At 35.3% G+C, this 21026-nt stretch overlaps 4 protein-coding genes across 4 annotated transcripts in view; 1 reads left to right on the forward strand and 3 right to left on the reverse strand.

Moving 5' to 3' along the window:
• The window catches only part of LOC111442408 (isoprenylcysteine alpha-carbonyl methylesterase ICME), a 6598-nt gene extending 3251 nt beyond the window's left edge, over positions 1–3347 (forward strand). Inside the window, exons 6-11 of the mRNA XM_023079808.1 lie at positions 486–587; positions 669–809; positions 1642–1707; positions 1798–1941; positions 2390–2480; positions 2893–3347. Of these exons, the coding sequence (XP_022935576.1) occupies positions 486–587; positions 669–809; positions 1642–1707; positions 1798–1941; positions 2390–2480; positions 2893–3054 (706 nt within the window). The 3' untranslated portion in view covers positions 3055–3347. The remainder of the gene's footprint in view (positions 1–485; positions 588–668; positions 810–1641; positions 1708–1797; positions 1942–2389; positions 2481–2892) is intronic.
• Positions 3348–6766: 3419 nt separating this feature from the next.
• On the reverse strand, positions 6767–7857 carry LOC111441718 (transcription factor TCP12-like). The gene is made up of 2 exons (XM_023078815.1): positions 7001–7857; positions 6767–6921 (listed from the first exon to the last, which is right to left on the reverse strand). Exons 1-2 carry the CDS (start codon positions 7855–7857, stop codon positions 6915–6917), a joined length of 864 nt encoding a protein of 287 aa, XP_022934583.1. The 3' UTR covers positions 6767–6914.
• A 5729-nt stretch (positions 7858–13586) lies between these two features.
• LOC111442169 lies at positions 13587–14418 on the reverse strand. The gene has a single exon (XM_023079451.1). The coding sequence runs from the start codon at positions 14140–14142 to the stop codon at positions 13987–13989; it is 156 nt and encodes a 51-aa protein (XP_022935219.1). The 5' UTR covers positions 14143–14418; the 3' UTR covers positions 13587–13986.
• Positions 14419–17457: 3039 nt separating this feature from the next.
• Positions 17458–19184, reverse strand: LOC111442290 (protein rough sheath 2 homolog). The gene has a single exon (XM_023079625.1). It carries the CDS (start codon positions 18946–18948, stop codon positions 17815–17817), a length of 1134 nt encoding a protein of 377 aa, XP_022935393.1. The 5' UTR covers positions 18949–19184; the 3' UTR covers positions 17458–17814.
• Between the last annotated feature and the right edge of the window lie 1842 nt (positions 19185–21026).

Here is a 21026-nt window from a genome sequence, read left to right on the forward strand (position 1 = left end):
GGGGGGGGGGGGGGGGGGGGGGTGTCGAGTCTGCTGGTTTTTTCTCTGTTAGACTTATTTGAAGAATGATGGGTGCAAGAAACTTGCCTGAATGACATTTGTCAATCTCAGAAGCTTAGACCTTTAGTCCGGGTAATGTGCCTGTATCCAACATGTGTTAGGACATATTGATACTCCGACACATTTTGAACATGGGTAGGGTACTATTCGCACACTGGCATGTCAGATCTAGTTATTCAAAGTTAAATAATTCTATCACTTGTTAGTTATGTATCAAACAATTGTTAAACATAACTAGCAGACATAAATAGTAATATATGATGAAAGTTAACGCATCAAATTGGTTTAAATGCATAACTAAGCTTTACACTTCTTTTTGGTATAAAAATAATATCGATTTTTGAAAAATGTATATTTTAATAAATCTGTCTTTCTTATCCATGTCCTAGATTTCTGTCTTAATCTCAGAACTCTCTACCTTGCAGAAACTTCCCTCAGGGTACAATTAGTGACATGGTGAAAGATATTTCTCAAGGAATTTCATATGTATGCAAGAATATAGCAGACTATGGAGGAGATCAGGACAGGTGACTGAATAATTTCTTCGTTTTCTCACCCCTCATCACATGTTCACTATCTTATTTTTTTTATTTTCCCAATCTGAATAGAATCTTTCTGATGGGACAATCAGCTGGTGCACATATTTCCGTTTGTGCCTTCTTGGAGCAAGCAATCAAAGAAGCAGGAAAAGAAGAGAGTGTAGATTGGAGTGTATCCCAAATAAAAGCTTATTTTGGTTTATCTGGAGGGTAAATTCTTACAGTCGCTTCATTCTTATGGAATTTAAGGGATTACCAGGAAATTTTATAAATAATAGCACCAAGCCTCTGTGATTTGTCTACGATTGAACATAGTATGCTTGGCCACCAATGTTAAATTTTCTATTCTTTTCAAAAGACCACTTAGATGAAGTACTTTTGTGTTATTCTTGTGCTTAAAAGGTGCTAGACAGAATAGAACAACAGGATGGGAGATAAGTAAAGATGAGAAGAATTTGAATCATAGACGTTATCCATATTTTTCTTGGACTTGTGCAATAAAAAAAAAAAGCTGGTTGTTGCTAATTGATGGCTCTACTACTGAATTTAACCTCTCAACTTCTCATCTCTGGAGCTTTAACAACAAATCCCTCCCCTTGGGTAGATTCTCTGGTCATGTTTTTGTATTGGCTCTTGACTGGTGTAAATGCTTTTACTTTCCTTTCAGAGTATAGCTTAAGGGGGCCTTATAAAAACTGAAAGGCCTCCACTTGGTTGATCCTTTTTCGTGCCAATGGTTTATATGCCTTTTCCTCTCAAATTTTTTATTATCTATATGTGGGGACGAGGGAAATGCCTTGCATTCTATAGATATTAAAAGTTGAAGCCCATATATTTGAGGCTTGAATTTCACAAACAGTTCATTCGTCAAAATGTAGTCCTGCTAGAAAGTAGTAGAAACGTCTTTAATTGACCGTTGCTCTTCATATTTTTATTTCATTGCTATATGAGGTCCCAGTTTGATGACTGCAATTTTCTTTCTTGTTTGGTTCATGGACGAGGACCCTGTACTCAAGTTTCCTTTTCTGAATTCTGTGAACAGGTATAACTTATTGAAACTAATTGATCACTTTGATAGTCGGGGTTTATATCGTTCCGTCTTTTTGAGGTAGGTTCTAAATGTCACGTTTTTCTTCATTACTGACTGATTTATGTCGACTTATTCTTTTTCAATTTGTGCCATTTTGTTTTTCTGTAGCATAATGGAAGGTGAAGCATCTTTGTCCAAATTTTCCCCGGAAATAAGAATCCAAGATCCTAGCATTAGAGATGTTGTACCCAGTTTACCATCTTTTGTTCTTTTCCATGGCACTGGTGATTATTCAATCCCGTCAGATGCGAGGTTAGTGAGATACTCTTATTGAATTGATATCAGATGAATGCTAATAAATTATTTTAAGTAACCTATTTTCTTCAATTTATGGAATAGTTAAGTGCTGCATTTTTTTAATTTCGTTTGAATTGGTGAATGTGAAAGAAGGTATTTTTAGTGGTTTAAAGTATGTACTTGGAGTGGAAAGAAAAAAGCGCATGTGGCCTTCTACTTATCAAGATTTTATAGCTTTTCTGAAATCTTATAATAGATGTTTGCTAATCAGCTCCTGCTCTCATACTAGTATATAAATTATGCATAGCTATGAAACCAGTAAAAAGAAAAGCAATCCGATTATGGCGTACATACGCTGTTCGCGACTTCAAGCAGCACTTTGCCATAAAAAAATATATTCTCATGGTTGGATGAATAAGTTCTATGTCCTTCAAACTTTCATATGCTAATTTCAAATTTGCAGTGTAACGTTTGTGGAGACACTTCGAAAAGCAGGGGCACAAGCTGACCTATTTCTCTATGAGGGAAAAACTCATACAGATTTGTTCCTTCAAGTAAGCTGATCTCATGGCTCTGTTGTAGCTTCTGTTGTTGTCTTTTGGTTATTCTCAAGATTGATATCAGAAAGATTTATATGATAGCAAAACCCAAAATTGAATACTTTTTGGGCTTTTTGACTTCCACAAAGCTATCACAAAAGATCTAGGAAGAGAAGGTGCAAAAAATGTGGTTATGGAATTCGATCGTCTTATTTTTCGATGTCTTTTAACAAACTCATTTAAGTAAATTATATACACACTTATATAAATAGTCTTAGAAAAGGAGAGGTAACTTAACCATTCTATTTCAAGAAGTCAAAAAAGATTAATGTTACTTTCGTTTCATGTTCTACTTGGGAAGATGAGAGATTGCTGCTTACATCACTCTGCTAAGTCAATTTGTGAAACTTCTGATTATCTTTTGCAGGATCCTTTCCGGGGAGGAAATGATGAACTATTTGATCAAATAGTTTCCATATTACATGCTGGCGATGAGGAAGCTCTTGCAAAGGATTCTATGGCCCCGCCAAAACCACGCCTTGTTCCAGAGATTTTGATAAGATTGGCTCGAATGGTTAGCCCCTTCTGAAGCCTTCCTCTTGTCTTTATGCTTACAAATGACTGCTTCTGTGGGTAATATCAAAATATTACCACTGTGTTTACTGTGTGTCTTGGCTATTATGTATATTGCTATAGAAGCTCCTGAATCTAGTCTGCAATAGCAGTTGCAGGGGAGCATTCAAAACTTCTATTCGTTGTAGCATTACTGATATTAGTAGTGCCTATTGTTGGTTTAGAAGTAGCAAACCTAAGATTACCCATTGAATTATGTATTATTGTTTGAATACATAGCTATATAATATCTCTACCAATTCGTTTATTCATTTTCCACTGTGCATTGTTTTGATTCATTTATTCAGACTACCAACTGATTATTAAATTGAAGAGGATCTAGAGTTACATATTCATCATACTCAGACTGCCACTGATATGAAGCAAAAATTTGATCCAAGGACTTATTAATCACTATTAAGTTCTTGCCTTTGAAGAAGTTTATTGTTCAGTGAAAGTGGTAGTTTATACAAAATACTTGTGTGTTCCTAGGTACTTAGTATTAGCAAAACTGTGAAGCTAACATTTAATAACAATATAACACAAGTACGAGATCCTACATTGATTAGAGAAGAGAACAAAATATTCTTTATAAAGGCGTAGAAACCTCTCCCTAGTTGACACGTTTTAAAAATCTTTAGAGAAAACTCAAAAGAGAAAGTCCACTGATGAAAATATCTACTAACGGTAGACTTGGGCTGTTACAATAAGCTTTTTGCTAAACAACTAAAAAAATATTACCGTTGATTTATGAACGATAATGAACTCCCTCGAGTGGATGAACTAAGAGGAGGGTTTACATTTAATTAGTAACATTCATCAGACAATGTTTTTAATCATAAACTAAACTTCAATGACTAATTTAGAACTACATTATTAATGGTATGAAAGCATAAAAGGAGCATAAAAGTTGAGAGGCTGAAAGATTGTGTCTGGCCAAAGATATGAGTTTTGAATAGGGTTTATGTTTAGTTTCCATTTTTTCACTAATCTCCACTCTTAATCCATTGTCTTAACCTTCTTTTCAATCTTGTCCTCCTTCAACATTTACTTTCAATGTTTCAAATAAAAAAGTACAGTTCTTAAGGAAGTGAAGTACTCTTCCTCATCATTAAAGGCAATATATATATATGTATGTATGTATGTATGTGTAATCTGCAAGGCTAGAAAGTAAAGATGTGAGGTACTATAAGTTTAAATTTTGCTGATGTCTTTGATGATCATACCTGGAGAACATAGATTGTAAGAAACCCATTCTTTTTTATAAACCCTAAACCCTAGAAAGTTATGTATATATTATATGAATCACTGCACTATTATAGCTTCTGTTCTGTTCTGCGGTTTGAGTTAGATGTAATGAAGAGTGAAGTGAGTGTAGTGTCAGAGACTCAGACCTCTTAACTTTGAAGTGTATTGCTTCCACAGATTTAGATGCCTCTCTTCTTTTTATCTCTCTAAACTCACTCAGTTCATTGTATTGTTACCTTTGCATGTCTTCATCTTCATATGGAGGAAGGGATATATATATATATGTGTATATACATATATATACATATATATATGGGATAGATTTTACCATTTCTGATTCAGTCAAAATTTTCTGTTTGTTTCCTGGGAATCTGTGAAAGAAAATCCCATCTCCCTCCAACTTTCTCATCTCATCATCCCCACTGGCTCTTCTGCACTCCTAATTTTCCACCTCTTTCTTGCTTTAGTTTCTCTTTCCAGTCCAACAACACCATCGAGTACAACGAGTCGACTTTTAAGATGTTAGTATCTTATATGCGGACTTATGCTTAGATTCATCAACGGACTAATGGGTAGACCGAACTATTTATCTTTAAGATGTTAATTTGTGTCTTATATAAAGAACTGTGCTTAGATTCATCAACAGGCACTACAGATAGATTGAACTATACCTTTAAGATACTAGTTAGTAGGGGTGTACATGGATCAGGTTGAATTGGATTGAGGGAGTTTTTTTGGACCAACCCAAATGTTCGGGTTAGGTTACCTAACCCAACCCAAAATTTTTCAAAACCCAAATGTTAGGGTTGGGGTTGTCAGGTTGTTAAAAAAATAATTTTTAATTTTTTTATTTATTTATCAACCATTCATAATGGTTCAATATTATTTTAGAAGATGGGGCCTGGGTGGTCGTGGTTTCAAAGCCCTTTTGGTATTGCCCCTTACCCCTACCCCTACTCTCAAATCACTCCTTTTTCTTTCCCTTCTCCCCAAATTCCATTATCTAATAATACTTACCATCATTATTCTCTACTAATCACCTTTAATATCCTTAAACCTTACTCGAGATTTATTTTATTTTAGTATCTATACTTTCGGGTTAGAAATCTTATAAAAAAAATATACGAAAAAAATACTGTATGTTATCATTTCCTCTTTAATTTGTTCAACACGTGGGAATGCTCGATCTCAACTATATTTAACATGTCAACTAATTAAGTCCTATGTTTTCGGTCGAGAGTGACGTTGTTGAACTAAAAGAAACTTCATTTAATGTTTCTTTTTGTTTATGTTTTTACTTCATCTCTTCTGTCAACCTGAACATTTGTCAAATGGTTTAAGTATTTATTCTTGACCTAAGAATTTGAATATTCGAATCCTCCAACTCCAGATGACCTACTATTTAGTTTCTTAACCAAACCAGACAAATACAAATTAAACCCGCGATTTAATTTTGACAAACGACTCGGTTTCATTATGTAAATTAACACTATTAATCTCAAAAAATAAAATCTCAAAACTCGACGAACTTTTAGTGCACAAATGTTGTCAAACTACGAACAAAAAGGGGAAGCTAGGTTGCTAATGTTTCATGTCAATCATTTTTTTTGACATTTACTTGCACTTTTACTTTCATTTTCAAATATCTTTTACAAAGGATTTTGACAAAGTTTTTTTTTAACACATGAACTCAAATACCCTAAAGCAATGCGCACAAAGCTCTAGAAATAATGAATCAATCACTACTCAACTCGAAAACTTGATTTGATATAAATATGCTCGATTTTCCTTTCAATTCAAATGCCTTCCTAAATTCTAGGTGGTATAGCAATTATATGAATAGAACGAGAATGAATAACATAGCAAAGACAAGAACTCAGAAATCTCTAATACCGAGTTAAACCATGACAAACAAACCTATCAGAGAACATGTTTGAAAATGGTTTTGAAACGGTTAAAATATCTTTTGTTTTGTTCAGAATTACAGAAAACCCTATTTTCATATAACAGTCCAAGTCCACTGTTAGCAAATATTGTTCACTTTGGCCTGTTACGTATCACTGCCAGCTTCACGGTTTTAAAACCTAAGGAGAGGTTTCCACACCGTTATAAGAAATGTTTTATTCCCTTCTCCAACCGACATAAGATCTCACATTTCATAACATTAAATTGATTTTTAATGTTTGAAATACGTTCTAAAGTGTGATTTTGGACATGACAGAAGTAATTTTAAGACATATCTAGCAACCCTAGGAAGAACGTTTACTTCTTCCTCGATGCTCCCAACGTCAACTCGCCGTTAATTTGGCACACATTGATATGTCCCCGACAACAAATTCACAAAATCCAACCTCCATTGACAGCCAAAACCATAAACTATTGTCATTTGAAGATAGGCATAAGACAAAGACAATATATATTCGGATAAACTAAGGACGGAAATCAAACATGATCTAGTAACCTTAATAAAGCAGGAAAAAACATCATCATCAGTCTTTAATTATTATAATATGATCTAAAAAAGGCCATGTTTTGACGTTCTTGGCTGCATTTTATCCTTAATTTCTCAAAAGGGTTTTCATTAAACTCTCAAATCCTGCAAAAAAAAACATAGAAAAATCAGAAATTATTGGGTAAAAAAGCAGAAATTTCAAGACTTTGATGGTTGAAATTACTTGGAAAAAGGATAACTTGGGATGCCATCAATGGAGGAAGCTTTCCATTTCCTCTTGATCATGGAGTGTTCTTGTAAATACCCTTTTGAGGCTTCGGCATCGTCGTCCCGACACGGTTTCATATTGTCGTTGTCGTTGTCACCGATGAACTTGGTAGCACAAATCCTTCTCTTGTTCGTGAAAGAGTATTCCTCCATTGATAGATTTGAAGTTTGAGTACTCCAATGATCTGAAACTTCCTCGACGCGGCTCATCCGATGACCATAATACTTTTTATCGTTGTCGTTGTCGTTGTCGTTGTCGTTGTCGTCTTCCCTGGCTCTTGCTCGGGCCTTGGCTCTTGATTCTTTAGCAAGAAGATTAAAAACCTCAACTTTTTCACTATCTTCCTCCTTTTCTTCAACATTTCCATACTTGGACCTTGAAAGCTCTTTAATTGCTTTTCTAGATTTACCAAAAAGCCACTCTAGGGTTTTGCTAGCTTTGTCATACCCTAACATGTCTTGCAAATCAAAGAACTTTCGAGCTATATCGATGGATAATCTCACTCTCCGATCCCGTAAACCCTGCGCCGTATAAATCTTACTATGTCGATCCTTCTTCCCCGTCCTCGTCCCCGTCCCCATCCCGACCGTAAGAGCACTTGGGATGTCGCCGAGAGCTTGGATACTGTTCCCCGTTGCCGATGCCGAGAAGTGGGCGATCGGGAAATAGGGAGGAAGAAATGAGAGTGGATCTAGATGGGGTTGATGGAAGTTGAAAGTAGGGTTGTTGGGTGAAGGGTCAGGGTTGAGAAGTGAAGGAAATGCAAGAGGAAAGCAAGGGAAAGGGTTGAGATTGAAGCTTGAAGATGCCATTTTGTTTGGATTTTGGAAGTGATATGAAACTCAAAGAACTCTCTACCCATTAAAAATGCCATTTTTTGGTATCTTTTTGTTTGGATTGGGCCCTCAAACGTGGGAGATTGCCACTTGATATGCCAACAAAGGAAGAACCTTCAAGAAACTCCTAGTTATACTTCTAAATGGGTAGGGTTAAGTTACGAAAATCCGTTTCAAAATCCACTAGTTCATACAAATTTCGAGAAAGATTCGAATTTTTTACTTTTTAACGTTTGTTATAACTCAGTAAAAATTTAATGGTGTTCGTGAGAACTGTGAGTTAATAATCTTGACTTAACCAAAGAATTATTAATCTAGACCAATTTTAAGATATTTGTAATAGATTTAGGAAAATGGTTAATCTGAGGAAGAATCCTTAGTAGTTGATTAACTCGAGGAGAAAGTTTAGGAGATCAGTTGTGTCTTTTCCACTATAAATACTCTCGAGATGTATGTAAATACTTTCGATATGTTATTTTCACAGCTAGAATTGAAAAACATAAGTGATTAAAGTTCTTCTATTTAAAAGCACTCTCCCTTTCAGTTTTTCTTCCGCTTCAGTTATTTGTTTCGACACATTTCGATCGTGGGTCATTTCAACTAGAAGAAAGGGTTTTTATTGCACCCTAGGGTTATTATAATAATGCCATTTTTAAAGACCAAAGGGAGCCCTACAAATTAGTGGCATTGCCCTTTAGGTTAGGGTTACTCAGATGAATGGAGAGGTAAAAAAAAAAACATTTATTTATTGATATTTGCACTTTGCCCCTACATCTAATTACTGATAATTAGACTTAATTATATTAATAAGGTTGACCCGTCCACATTTATATATATATATATATATATAACAAACGAAAGGAAAAGACTGACTCATTCGGTGACTTTCGTGGTCGCCCTCACTGAACCGACTTGAAATCGGATTTCCTTTTCGTGCCATATGCGCTTAGACTTTACTTTCTCCCCTTTTCTTCCCGGTCCAATATTTCTTCTCGAAAGTCTTCATTTTCGTGTTGAAGCAAACTCTCCAAATTTATGACCAACCCTTCCTTCAGTGATCTTACAACGAACCGAAGTTTTTCCATTGTAAATTCGTACGGAGCTATCAACAAATTCCAACAAAATCGAAGATCTACGTGACCAAATTTTTCAATTCAAAAGATATATATATATATATATATATATATAGATATATAATTTCAAAAAGGTATATATGACTTAGTGAAAATTTTAATAACTCAACTCAATCTCTATAATTTAGGTTGGGTTATCAACTTATTTCAGTTGAGCTAAATTCAAATAAATAAAAATTTTATGAGCCGATTAAACTAAACCAATTTAAATTCATGGTTAATTTTAAAATATATTTGTTTAACTTAAAATATAATTATATAGGCTTATATTTATTTTAAGATATAATGTTTCAGACGTTTTATATGTAACACTCTATTTTTATTAAAAACAAATTTTTTGAAAAAGTAACTCCAACCACTCGAGCCAATCTATAAACTCCGTTAAAATTTATCTAAGAAATGTAAATCCTTAATGTCGGGATTTGAGATCGGTGTGTGTGTGTGTGTATATATATATATATATATATATATATATATATATATATATATGTATAATAAGAAGGCAAAGATGTTTAAAAGACAATGAATTATGTGTTAAAAGGGCAACATGATGTGTTGTCTTTGCTTTTGTATGTTGACAAGAAAGTTCCTGGGACACTCACTGCATGTACAACATGAAGCATCCTTACCTGCTTAACCTTGACCTCTTATGGCTCTCTAACCATTTTTCTCTCTCCTCTCTCTCTCTCTAGCATTAATAAAGCTTCTGCTCTTCCCCCTTGTGCCCCTCTGTCATACTCTCTCCGCTCGACAAGTGTCGCCCGACAATATGGTAAAGGCCCATGTCTAAATGATATATTATTGACGAAAAGAAACAAATCTTTTAATAGTTAGAATTGAATGATCTGACCGTTCTATTTTCCTCGACGTTGCTTGAAGAAACTTGTTTTTTTTTGGTCGATCGAGGTCGGCATTATTGAATGATTTCCCAAGTTTTGTTATTAGGGTTACATGTATAGCTTAGGCTCAATGTTTGCGTTACTGTTGGTTTTGTCTTGATCGATCATTATATAGTTATATGATGTGACACTCAAAGAAAGAAGGGATATATGAATGAATCGAGACCAATCTGTATGAAAGTAACCCTGAGAATAGGTTACTAAGAAAGGGTTAAAGGAAATGAAAGTTACTATCTATACCAACAAGGTGCACATTTCTTTTCCGTGGTTCAATCATAGAAACTTCATGGTTAAATGTGTTTTTTACTTGAAGTAATTCTATGTTGGATGACTTAGGAATTTTCCTGTGATGTACGTGAGTGAGGACAAAACATGCTAGAATGACTCGTGTTGGTCTATGGGGATAGTAAACATGCTAGAACGACTCGTGTTGGTTTATGGAGATAGTCTTCACTCGAGAATACCAAAGCTATCGAGTGTCAAATCCGAATTTCGAATTCTAATCCAAATGGGTCCGAAAACTTTTGAGATAAACTCGAGAACACCCAAAAAAGAAGGGGTATATGAATGAATCGAGACCCGTTCATATCCATTCATCAACCAACCACTTCATTTATTCAACTCAAAGGCCAAAGAACATGAAGTTTACCTCAAAAGTTGGATGTAGAATGACCCATTTGGATTAGCGTTCAAAATCCAGATTTGACACTCGATGGCCTTGGTATTCTCGAGTGAAGACTATCCACATAAACCAACACGAGTCGCTCTAGCACGTTTTGTCTTCACTCACATGCATGAAAAGAAAATTCCTAGGTCACCCAACATAGAATTGCTCCAAGTAAAAAGCACGTTTAACCATGAAGTTTCTATGATTGAACCACCGAAAATAAAGGTGCACCTTGTTGGTATAGATAGTAACTTTCATTTCCTTTAACCCTTTATTAGTCGACCTATTACCAGGGTCGTACCGATAATAGTTTGAAATAAATGGTTGCCTTTCTGGCATGCCCTAGTGAAGAGACATGATAGGACCCCTTACCCACATCCCATTTGAGTACAACAATTTGGAAAATTGGCTTGTTTTCTAAATTACCCATTGCCCATTTTAACTTCGAATCAAATTTTGTGAGGATTGGAACGAGCGTTCGAGTAAGTTATGTTTGGAGGATCGCTATGAATCTTCTAATCGAAAAAGATTATTCAAACTGGTTGTTTAGATTGCTCGATAATGTCTAACCTAACCAGCACAACGCAACGTTGATTAACGAGAATTGAAAAAATAGTAATACAACGTAAAACACAAATAAGGAAACCGAACATAAGAAGTCAATATGGACAAAAACAAATAAGGTAGGCAATAATAGATGAGTAACAAGGCCAAACGTTGTCATTCATATGTCTGTTCTTTTGTTACTGTTTGATTTGTGAAGTATGGGTTTGTAATGCTAAAAGTTAAATTGTTGGCTCCATCAATAGTAGCTTCTGACAAACTATGTTTTGATCATTGTAATAATGCCCAAATTTTATATTGTTCATGCTCGTGAACGTGTTGATCCCACGTCAGTTGGAGATGGAAATAAATCATTTTTTCTAGATCCACCGCTAGCAGATATTGTCCGCTTTGGGCTTTTCCTCTCGGGCTTCCCCTCAAGGCTTTAAAACGCGTTTGCTAGGGAAAGGTTTTCACACCCTTATAAAAGATGTTTCGTTCTCCTCCCCAATCAATGTGAGATATCATAATCCACGCCCCTTCAGGGTCCAACGTCCTCGCTGACACTCGTTCCTTTCTCCAATCGATGTGAGACCACCACCAAATCTACCCCCATTCGAGGTCCAGCGTCCTTACTGGCACACTGCCTCGTGTCTACCCCCCTTCGGGGAACAACCTCCTCGCTAGCACATAGTTCGGTGTCTGGCTCTGATACCATTTGTAAATTGTGATATCCCACATTGGTTGGGAGGAGAACGAAACACCCTTTATAAGGGTGTGAAAATCTTTCCCTAGCATACGCGTTTTAAAGATTCGAGAGGAAGTCCGATAGGGAAAGCCCAAAGAGGACAATATCTACTAGCGTGGGATTTGAGCCATTACAATCGACTAGTGGTGGACTTGAGTTGTTACGGATTGACTGAATGGTACCACGAGCTTAAAGAGCGATGAAAGAACCGAGAGAGACTAGTTAAGGGATGTAGATTGTGCAGTGCATTATTTTTTCAAACTAGTAACCCTAATTGACCATTGACTCGGTCGAATCTCGTTTTACCATCATTAAATCTCAAATTTTGTTCTTGACCTTAATTCGACGAGCTCAACACGTCCGATCAACATAAGTCGAGAGGATTTCATTTCATTGGTAGTTGAGTTAAATGTAGGTTATGTTTAGAGAAGGAATCAAATGTAAAGTGGATTCGTACAAAAGGTGACAAATATATATAAAGATGAAGAACAAAATCATTATGAAAAACATTGGACGTTATGAAAAATGTGAAATATTCTTCCAAGGCCCCCCCTTGCCTACCTTTTTTGCTCATAACTTTTTGCACACCGTGTCTCGTCCGACCCAAAATTATTCCATTCCTATCCCGAGCTTCAACCCGCGTACATTGTTACTCAACATGGGAGAACAGGTTAGGGCAGTCACATTCGGTTCCAAGAGTTAAAGTATTTTCTATTAGAAACCTATTCAAATCATAATTAAACTAGTCGATTCTCTTTTACTGATCTGCCAAACGTTGGGATTGTTTGAAATTTGTCAAATCGAAAGTCTTTATGAGACGGACCGTAAATCTCGAGAGTCGAGCGTGGGCTCTTCGAGCAGATACCATTCCAATGGAGAAGCTATGTAGGGCCTTATCCAATAGAGTTACATATTGATAGCCCAAAGCCCATATGAAAATACATCCATTATAGGCTAAATATTTTTTTTTTTTTATATTAAAATTTCAATTTCTTTTATAATTATCACGTCATAAATGCTTCCCTTAATTTTAATAAAACATTTAAAATATTAAATTTCTATTATTACACGAACAAAAATGAAGTACTGACTCTCGAGTACTCACCAATGATTAAGTCAGTCAACTCAATTTCGGGTCGTTGGCACAAACAAAATGCATCTTTCTTTTCAGAGATTCAATTATAGAAATCTAAAATTAAGCGTAGTTCTTAGCCATCATGTATCGAGAAATTCTGAGGTTATCGGGCGCCGAATATTATTTTTCGGTGGTAAATTTTTTTTAATTTTTAATTTTTATTTTTTGAAAAATGGAATAAATTAGATATTTTAAAGGTTTGATTTGACAATAGAGATGAGAATATATACTCTCATTTTGCAAATAAATAAAATATATTATATTATTTTAATTGATATATTGCTTTTGAGAAAAAAGCAACGCTAAAAGTGAAACACTTCTTTTATAAGATTTCTTTTTTTAATTATTTTTTTATTGTGATTTAGATTTTTTTTAAATTATTTTTATGATTTAATAAATAGTCTCAAAATGTTTTTGAATTATTTTAAATTTGTTAAAAATATGTTAATTTTATTATTTTTTTAATAGAAAAGATTTGAATTTATTACTCTTAAAAAATATATTAATACGTTTTTATAATTATATTACTTAAACAAAAGAAGAAGAAAAATAGGGAAAAGATGGGGAAGAAATTAAATAAAAATTTAATTTTTCTCTACTATTTACATTTGAAGATGGAAAATGGAGACTACAATCACGAGTTCAAATCTAGGCTATTATCATCACCGATCAACTCAATTTGTCGGGATTTCAAATCATGCTCGAACAAAACATCTATGCTAGTACGAACCCTTTTCGTGAAAATTAAAAACAAGACGATAGAACAATGGAGTCAGTCGTGCCAACAGAAGAGCATTATGATGCAGGTTCGAATAATGTAAAGTCTTCCTTTTTGTTCTCTAATATAGCTCCCGAAAGACGATCGGGATCTCCACGAAACCTTCTTGTTCTTCCCGTCTTCCATGGTGGCGTCTGCAACAACTCTAGTGGTACGAACCCTTTTCGTGAAAATTAAAAACAAGATGATACGAACAATGGATTTAGTCGTGCCAACAGAGGAGCATTACGATGCAGCTTCGAATAATGTAAAGTCTTCCTTTTTGTTCTCTAATATAGCTCCCGAAAGATGATCGTGATCTCCACGAAACCTTCTTATTCTTGTTCTTGATCTTGTTCTTGTTCTTCCCGTCTCCCATGGTGGCGTATGCAACAACTCTAGTGGTACGAACGGTGTTGTTCAATTTGTTTGATGAGTAGTAAGGGGCGTGCAGTTATATAGAGAAGGGAATCCAGGTTTCTCACTCTCTTGGGTTTCAAAAACAGCATTTATTTGGGAATTCAAACACCAAGAAAGTTGGTCGACCCATTGATATTAAAATTTGAAGAAGAAGGAAGAAAGAATTGTTTTGGGATTTGGGAAGCCATTTTGGTTCTTGGGAGACCTCAAGGGATGCTTCCTTGTTCTTTCCTTTTGGTGTAGTTTTTAGGTTTAGTATTATTATTCCTATGAATCTTTGGATAAATGAAAAAAAGTTGATGCTTTTCCCTTTCGGTTTTCGAATATTAGTGGAAAATAAAGTCGTTTCGATCTTTTATATTCATAGCTCGAAAAAAAATAACGTTTTTGGGTATCTGTGTTTTCGGTTCGGACCAGGTGTTTCAAAATGTTACTGTTTTATCTCTAAATTTTGAGTTTGATTTTCGTTTGATCAGTATTTTTCCACAATGTGATAAGAAATGTTCAATTTGTGTAGGTCGATATTTGGGGATATTAAGTTTTTTTTTTTAATTTTTAATATTTGTCACGGTCGTATGTTTCGACATGTATGATAGGCTATTTTTAATCGAAATTCAAGTCTTAGGTTGCGATCCCAAGTAAGTGATCGAGTACGATGACTAGTTTAAGTGGGGGGAGAATGTCACAACGTAACTATGAAGAGAGTAGGCTGTGACCCTCACGTTGCGATAAGAGAAGTGGCAACCTTCAAGTGGCGCCCATTCGGCCACATGAGAGCCTAGACAAGTGACATGATGCGACCGAGGAGAACGGTGCATCATCTAACACACCACACGAAATGGGTATTGAAAACAAGTTGAGATATAACCAAGATAGAGATATCGGATAGACAAGAGGGGCAAAGATAGGCTTGTTGAAGGGTCGGGTAGGGTTTTTCGAAACTGCCCTTAAATACGAACAGAAAGTTGCTAATGGTACCTGTCGTCAGTTGAATGAAAATTGACTAGGAGCAAACCATTTTCAGATGTTGGTTGTCGGTCATACGTGTCAAAATCATCGGATTTGAACATTTCTTACAACAGTGTCGAAAAATATCCGCCGTGACTTAGTTTTTTTAGGAGAGAAATATCATGTCGGGGCATTAAATAAATAAAATAAATATATTAAATAAAGAACAAATGGAATTTAATTCTTTTTCTTTTTCTTTTTTGAGAAAAAAGAGATTCATTTCATGTGCATATGAATTTCGTTTATCCAAATTCCATTTTTTTATATATTCAATTATTATTATTACTATTATTTTGTAAATAATATTCTTCAAAAATACGCATCAAATCTTGAAAAATCAACTAAATAAATAAATAAATTTGTTCAAGAAGACAGAGAATTAAAGGTTCCAGGAAGGTGTGGGTACAAACACAAAAGGACAAATAAAATGAACAGACAAACAACCTAAAATAAACAAAAACATTATCCCTACAAAATTATTATTTAAATCATAATATAATATAATGTTACAAACCTTACAATATGTCACACCATTCTAGCTTAATCCTCGACATAATCCCACATTTAATGTTTCGTATATTTTTCTTTACACACAAAATAAATAAATAAAAAATGAATGGGTCACGTAAAGAATCAGTGAACTTTAATAAATTTTGAACGATATTATTTGTCTGTTGCGTTGCTGAATTTGACCTTTTAACAATAGGTTTAGTAGCGAATTTGAATTGGTCGTGTATCCTTTTGCTTCATGTCGATAAGCTTACGAGCAGTTACATAAAAATTATCGTCTACCCATGAAATGAATATAATCGATAAATATTACGATTATGCCCTTTTTGTGACCAAAATCTTCGTTGTCGAGATGAAAATTGTTTATCTACCGCTCTATCATCTCGAGCTTCCATTTCTCTCTTCTCTAATACTTTTCTAATTATTATTTTAATGAAAAGTATGGTAATTTCTAATCATGCACGTGACAGCCACGTGAAGGGCAAGGCAAGTGCCTTAACATACTGGACAAGGCCTTGGTTTTCGCTTCGACATGTCGTTTTCTGGTTCCCTATATTCTTCCAATCCTCAAAACGAAGTCGTTTCATTGTTTAAACTAAAAGATAAATAAATAAATAAATAAAACTCTAAATCATTTGCATTAATTACCATATCTTTGTCTTGGATTAATCAAAGATTTTGTGAGCATTAAACCAAAAAAAAAATGCTAATTAGTCAGTTCAATGAATTGGGTTTCTTTGCATTTCCAAAAATATCGAAAATTTAAGATATTTAACGGATTTAATTGATATTTTTCATCGTTAACTAATTAAAATGACATTTGAAACGTCTTTGAATAATAGTTTTAGGATAGTATTTTTTAAAATAAATGAAATAATATCAATTTGGACAAAACTCAACTGACACAAAATATATATATATATCATCGACAAAGAAGTCAAAGTTTCGAAACTTCTCGACATTTTGTAACTAATAAAAAAAGATTAGTTGCTTTGAATGAATTGATATTATAAATGAGAATGGGCTTATGTTTAACTCGGGCCCAATGGGAAATTTGATATATGGGTCGGCCCAAGTTCTGTCCTTTAAAATTGTAAAAGGTGGGCTTGTCCATGTTTAACCCAGGCCCAATGGGAAATTTTGTATATGGGTCAGCCCAAGTTCAGTCCATTATAATTGTAAAAGGTGGGCTTGTCCATGTTTAACCCAGGCCCAATAGGAAATTTGATATATGGGTCAGCCCAAGTTCAGTCTCACAGTTTTGCACTCTAATTTCTTGTGTTAAGTGTGAATGAAATATAATGTATACTTGTTATTTACCAATTACATAAACACATCAACTAAAAAGCTCCTTTCTACTAAACGTACTCGAATCAAAATAACCGTAATAATATGCTCGGATGCACGAAATCTAGTAAACGCTTCCGATTCTGATGCGAGTATGTTATTGATCAGTAATCAGATACTAATGTAACCAACTATCAATCTGAGAATAGCTCGACAGACATGACACCAATAGTTCGGTCTCCATACACAAATTTTAGAATTTATAACCTAAGATAGATCGCCAACCTTTCCAACCAAATACAAAGAAGGATTGTTGTGTCTACCTGAAAATAGACGGATGATCTCAATCAAGGGATCAAAAGTTTGAATCGAAACTAATATGGTGTGCTTGGATGCACGAAATCTAGTACGCACTTATGATTTTGATTGAGTACATTATTGATCAATAAAGAATGCACATAGTCACTAATATGACCAACTATCAATCTGTGAGCTATGGACATGACACCAATTACCATCACAAACGCTAATAGGGTAACACCCTGCAATTCATAAGTTCGGTCTCCATAGACAAAATTTTAGGCATATAATCTCGAAGTTCAAATCAAGAACTAACCCAGATTGGCAATGGTTAAATAGCTTGCATTTTGAATTAGTTTTAGCTCCATTGCTCAAAAAAGTTTCTGAAGTTCTATTGATTACTATCTTCTTCCTCTGGTTTTCTAATTGTGCCCAACAGAATCAGTCTGTGTAAAACAAGTACAGAGATAAAACAAACCTGAATTTAACTCCACCGCCATGGCCGGCCGGCCATGGAAGCAGAGCTTCAATGGACGATATCATTTGAATTACCTGTAACCATGACCAATCCATGCCCCTGAACTCCATATTTCTCCACCAGCTTCGCCAATTTCGCATGCTTGCTGCACCATGATTCCACCAGTTTTGCCTCTTTGCTATCTGCGTCTCTTTGCAGGGCACTCAACTGCTCTCTGTAATCGCTTTCGATTCTCCCTAAATACGCCATTTCTTCCTCTCTTAACCTCTGAATCTTTGCTTCCATCTCCTCCATTTTCTCTCTTTTCTTCCTTGCTTTCTCCGACTCCAGCTGCTGCTCTAATCGGTTCAATCGCCATGTCGCCTCTTTCTTGTGTTGGACCCAATTCTGCCGTCCTTCTTCCAGATCCTTGCAGTACTGGACTAAGGCTCCCATCTGTTGAACTGGTAAGATCCGGTTCACTTCCGATTCGAGAATTGCTGGTTCGGAGGGAGATAGCGTGAGGCTCACCGATGGCGATGGCGTGGTCGACGCGGTGGAAGAGGAGGCGGTGCTAGTGGAGTTCACGTTCATCCAGAGAGGAAGGACGGTGGGAGATGACGTGGTAGAACTGACCGATCCGAGCGAGAGGACCGGATCGGCTTCGGGGACGGAAAGACGAGGCGGAGGAGGAGGAGATTGAAACGCTGCGGCGTAGATCTTGGGCTGGACGTACTTCTCGGCAAAGGTCTCTAAGATATGGTCGTAAGGACCTTGAACCGCCTTCTCCGGAGAGGAAACACCGACAACGGGAATATTCCCGTCGGAGTTTTGGTAATCGCGCCTCTGCGTTAAGTTCTGCGTCTTCTGCAACTGCTTAAGTTGCTTCTCTCTAAAAACCTCCCACCACTTGCCGAGGCGTTTGGCCGTACGGCCGGGGACCTCGGCAGCGATCTTCTTCCACTTGTTGCCGTACTTGGCCTGAAGAGAGATGACGAGAGTCTGCTCGTCGGGAGAGAGCGAGCCTTTCTTCAAGTCAGGTTTGAGGTAATTCTTCCAGCGCTCGAGGCAGGATTTTGGATCGCGATGAAGAGGCTTCCCCATGCGCTGAGAGATGAGATTCCATTCTTTAGGGCCATATTGCTTGACGTAGGCTCGAAGGAGTGCGTCTTCTTCCGGCTGCCAGCGCTGGCGGTCCTTCATTTCATCGCCACCATTGCTGCCGGTAGGAATAAGCTCAAAATTGATCGGAGGAAGAAGGAGAAGGAGGAGAAAATGGTGGAATCGAGCTCATTGTAGAGAGAGAGAGAGAGAGATTGTTTGTGAAGTCTGAGAGATGGGAAGCAGGAAGAGATGATATGATGATATGAATCGTACTGTTGTCATCATGGTGCTCCGATGCTCTGAATTCTGTTTCAGACTCACGCGCCTTTCCCATTTTCACGCGCCTCTATGTGACAAATAAACCTTTATTGGACTTTTTTGCCCCTGACTTTCTAAATTGGATCAACTTTCCCTTTTAATTTTATCAAAAATTTATATTAATATTATAATTTTAATCTTTCCTCCAAATATAGCTTAAATTAATTTTTTTTAATGAGCGGAGTAAATTAGCAACCGTACAATATTATCCACTTTGAGCCTAAATGCCAGTGTAGTATTCTTCACTAATAAACTCGTGATCTTCCACTAAATTAATCAATGCAGGACTCACTCCAAATAATCCTCAACATTTTAATTCATACAAGTCCGGTCATGAATAAATGTAACACTGAAATGATGAGAGACATGAACCGGCTTTTAGAAAATTAATTTTTCTAAATTATACGAAGCCCGTAAGCAAATAGTAAACCTATGAGTATTTGAATACGAGCATCAGGAAAAAAAATAAAATATTTGATAGAATAACGTGTTATAATTGAGAAATTTTATGTCTTGAAATGAATTCATCACGTTGATGATAAATAAATAAATAAATAAATAATGCATGTTTGAAAAAAATGTTTAAATTTTATATCTTGAAATTTTTTAAGATTTTAAGAATATCTTCCGACCTTCTTTAAAACTTCAAAAATAAATATAATATCAATGAATTTTAAAAAGTAATATTAATATTTTTAAAATTTTTGAACGTATATAGATTAGAATTAGATATTTAAAGATACATAGATTAAAATTGAACCCGTCACTAGCACGAGGATACAAAATATGTGAATGAAGATATATAAGATATACGTCAACTAAAATATGTAAAAATAAATAATAATAATAATAATAAAATTCTAATAATTTAACACGAGTAACTCTTATTAAATAATAAACCTAAATTATCGTAAATTTATTGGAATGGTCGGAAGGATTCATTAAAAAATTGAGTTTTAAAAAAGTTAAAATGGTAATTCTTAAAACATTTATTTATTTATAAATGTTTAATTAAGATTTGCAAATAATTTTCAAATTAGTAATTAAAAATTATTATTTAATAGTTATAGAAGAATAAATAATAAATAAATAACTATGACAGACGAGTGAGGAAGCTGGGCCCGAAGAAAGTGGATTGTGATGTCCCACGTTGGTTGGGGAGGAGAACAAAACACTCTTGGTGTGGAAACCTTCCTCTAAGAGACGCGTTTTGGAGAACATAACACCCTTTATAAGTGTCTGGAAACATTCTCCTAACATATGTGTTTTAGAGCCCGGAAATGAAGTCCGAAAGGGAAAGCTCAACAAGAACAATATCTGCTAGCGGCGAATCTGGATCGTTACACAACCCAATTTAAATAAATTTATAATTCAACTCTAATCAAATCAATTAAATTATGTTGGTCGAGTTTGATAAGCGCCTACAATGCTAGAATTTGCAACGCTAGAGATCCTTCTAGAATCCTTGCAAAACGTTCACAAAGAAAGTTAACTTAACGGATTGATTCCAACCAAGAGCTGGTTAGAAGATGAATGACTCTTAGATCGAACTTGAATTCTACGATGGTCACTCTTAGATACCAAGACAATTCGTAATTCAATGAATCAGTTTAAACATCAAAGCAAGGTTTGAAAAATAATAACCAAAATGGTATAAAAAAACACAAAGGTTTTGTCTGTATTCAACAACTCATGCCCCTAATATGAATATTACATGCTTTTAAATAAGCCAAAAAAGAGAAATATTAAGATTCATGCCTTTAAATAGGCCAAAACATGAATATTACAATATTGCTTCTTGTAATTGCTCGTTCGGGCACATGAAAGTAATCGGTTGTTGGATTCATATCAGAGTTGTT

This window comes from Cucurbita moschata, unplaced genomic scaffold (genome assembly GCF_002738365.1).
Source record: "Cucurbita moschata cultivar Rifu unplaced genomic scaffold, Cmos_1.0 Cmo_Scf00004, whole genome shotgun sequence".
In the NCBI taxonomy this organism is placed as follows: Eukaryota; Viridiplantae; Streptophyta; class Magnoliopsida; order Cucurbitales; family Cucurbitaceae; genus Cucurbita; species Cucurbita moschata.

What these genes read in the sequence shown, in the direction of transcription:
- LOC111442169 (XM_023079451.1), bottom strand. Translation starts at nt 14,142, where the DNA reads ATGGGAGACGGGAAGAACAAGAACAAGATCAAGAACAAGAATAAGAAG.
- LOC111441718 (XM_023078815.1), bottom strand. Translation starts at nt 7,857, where the DNA reads ATGGCATCTTCAAGCTTCAATCTCAACCCTTTCCCTTGCTTTCCTCTT.
- LOC111442290 (XM_023079625.1), bottom strand. Translation starts at nt 18,948, where the DNA reads ATGAAGGACCGCCAGCGCTGGCAGCCGGAAGAAGACGCACTCCTTCGA.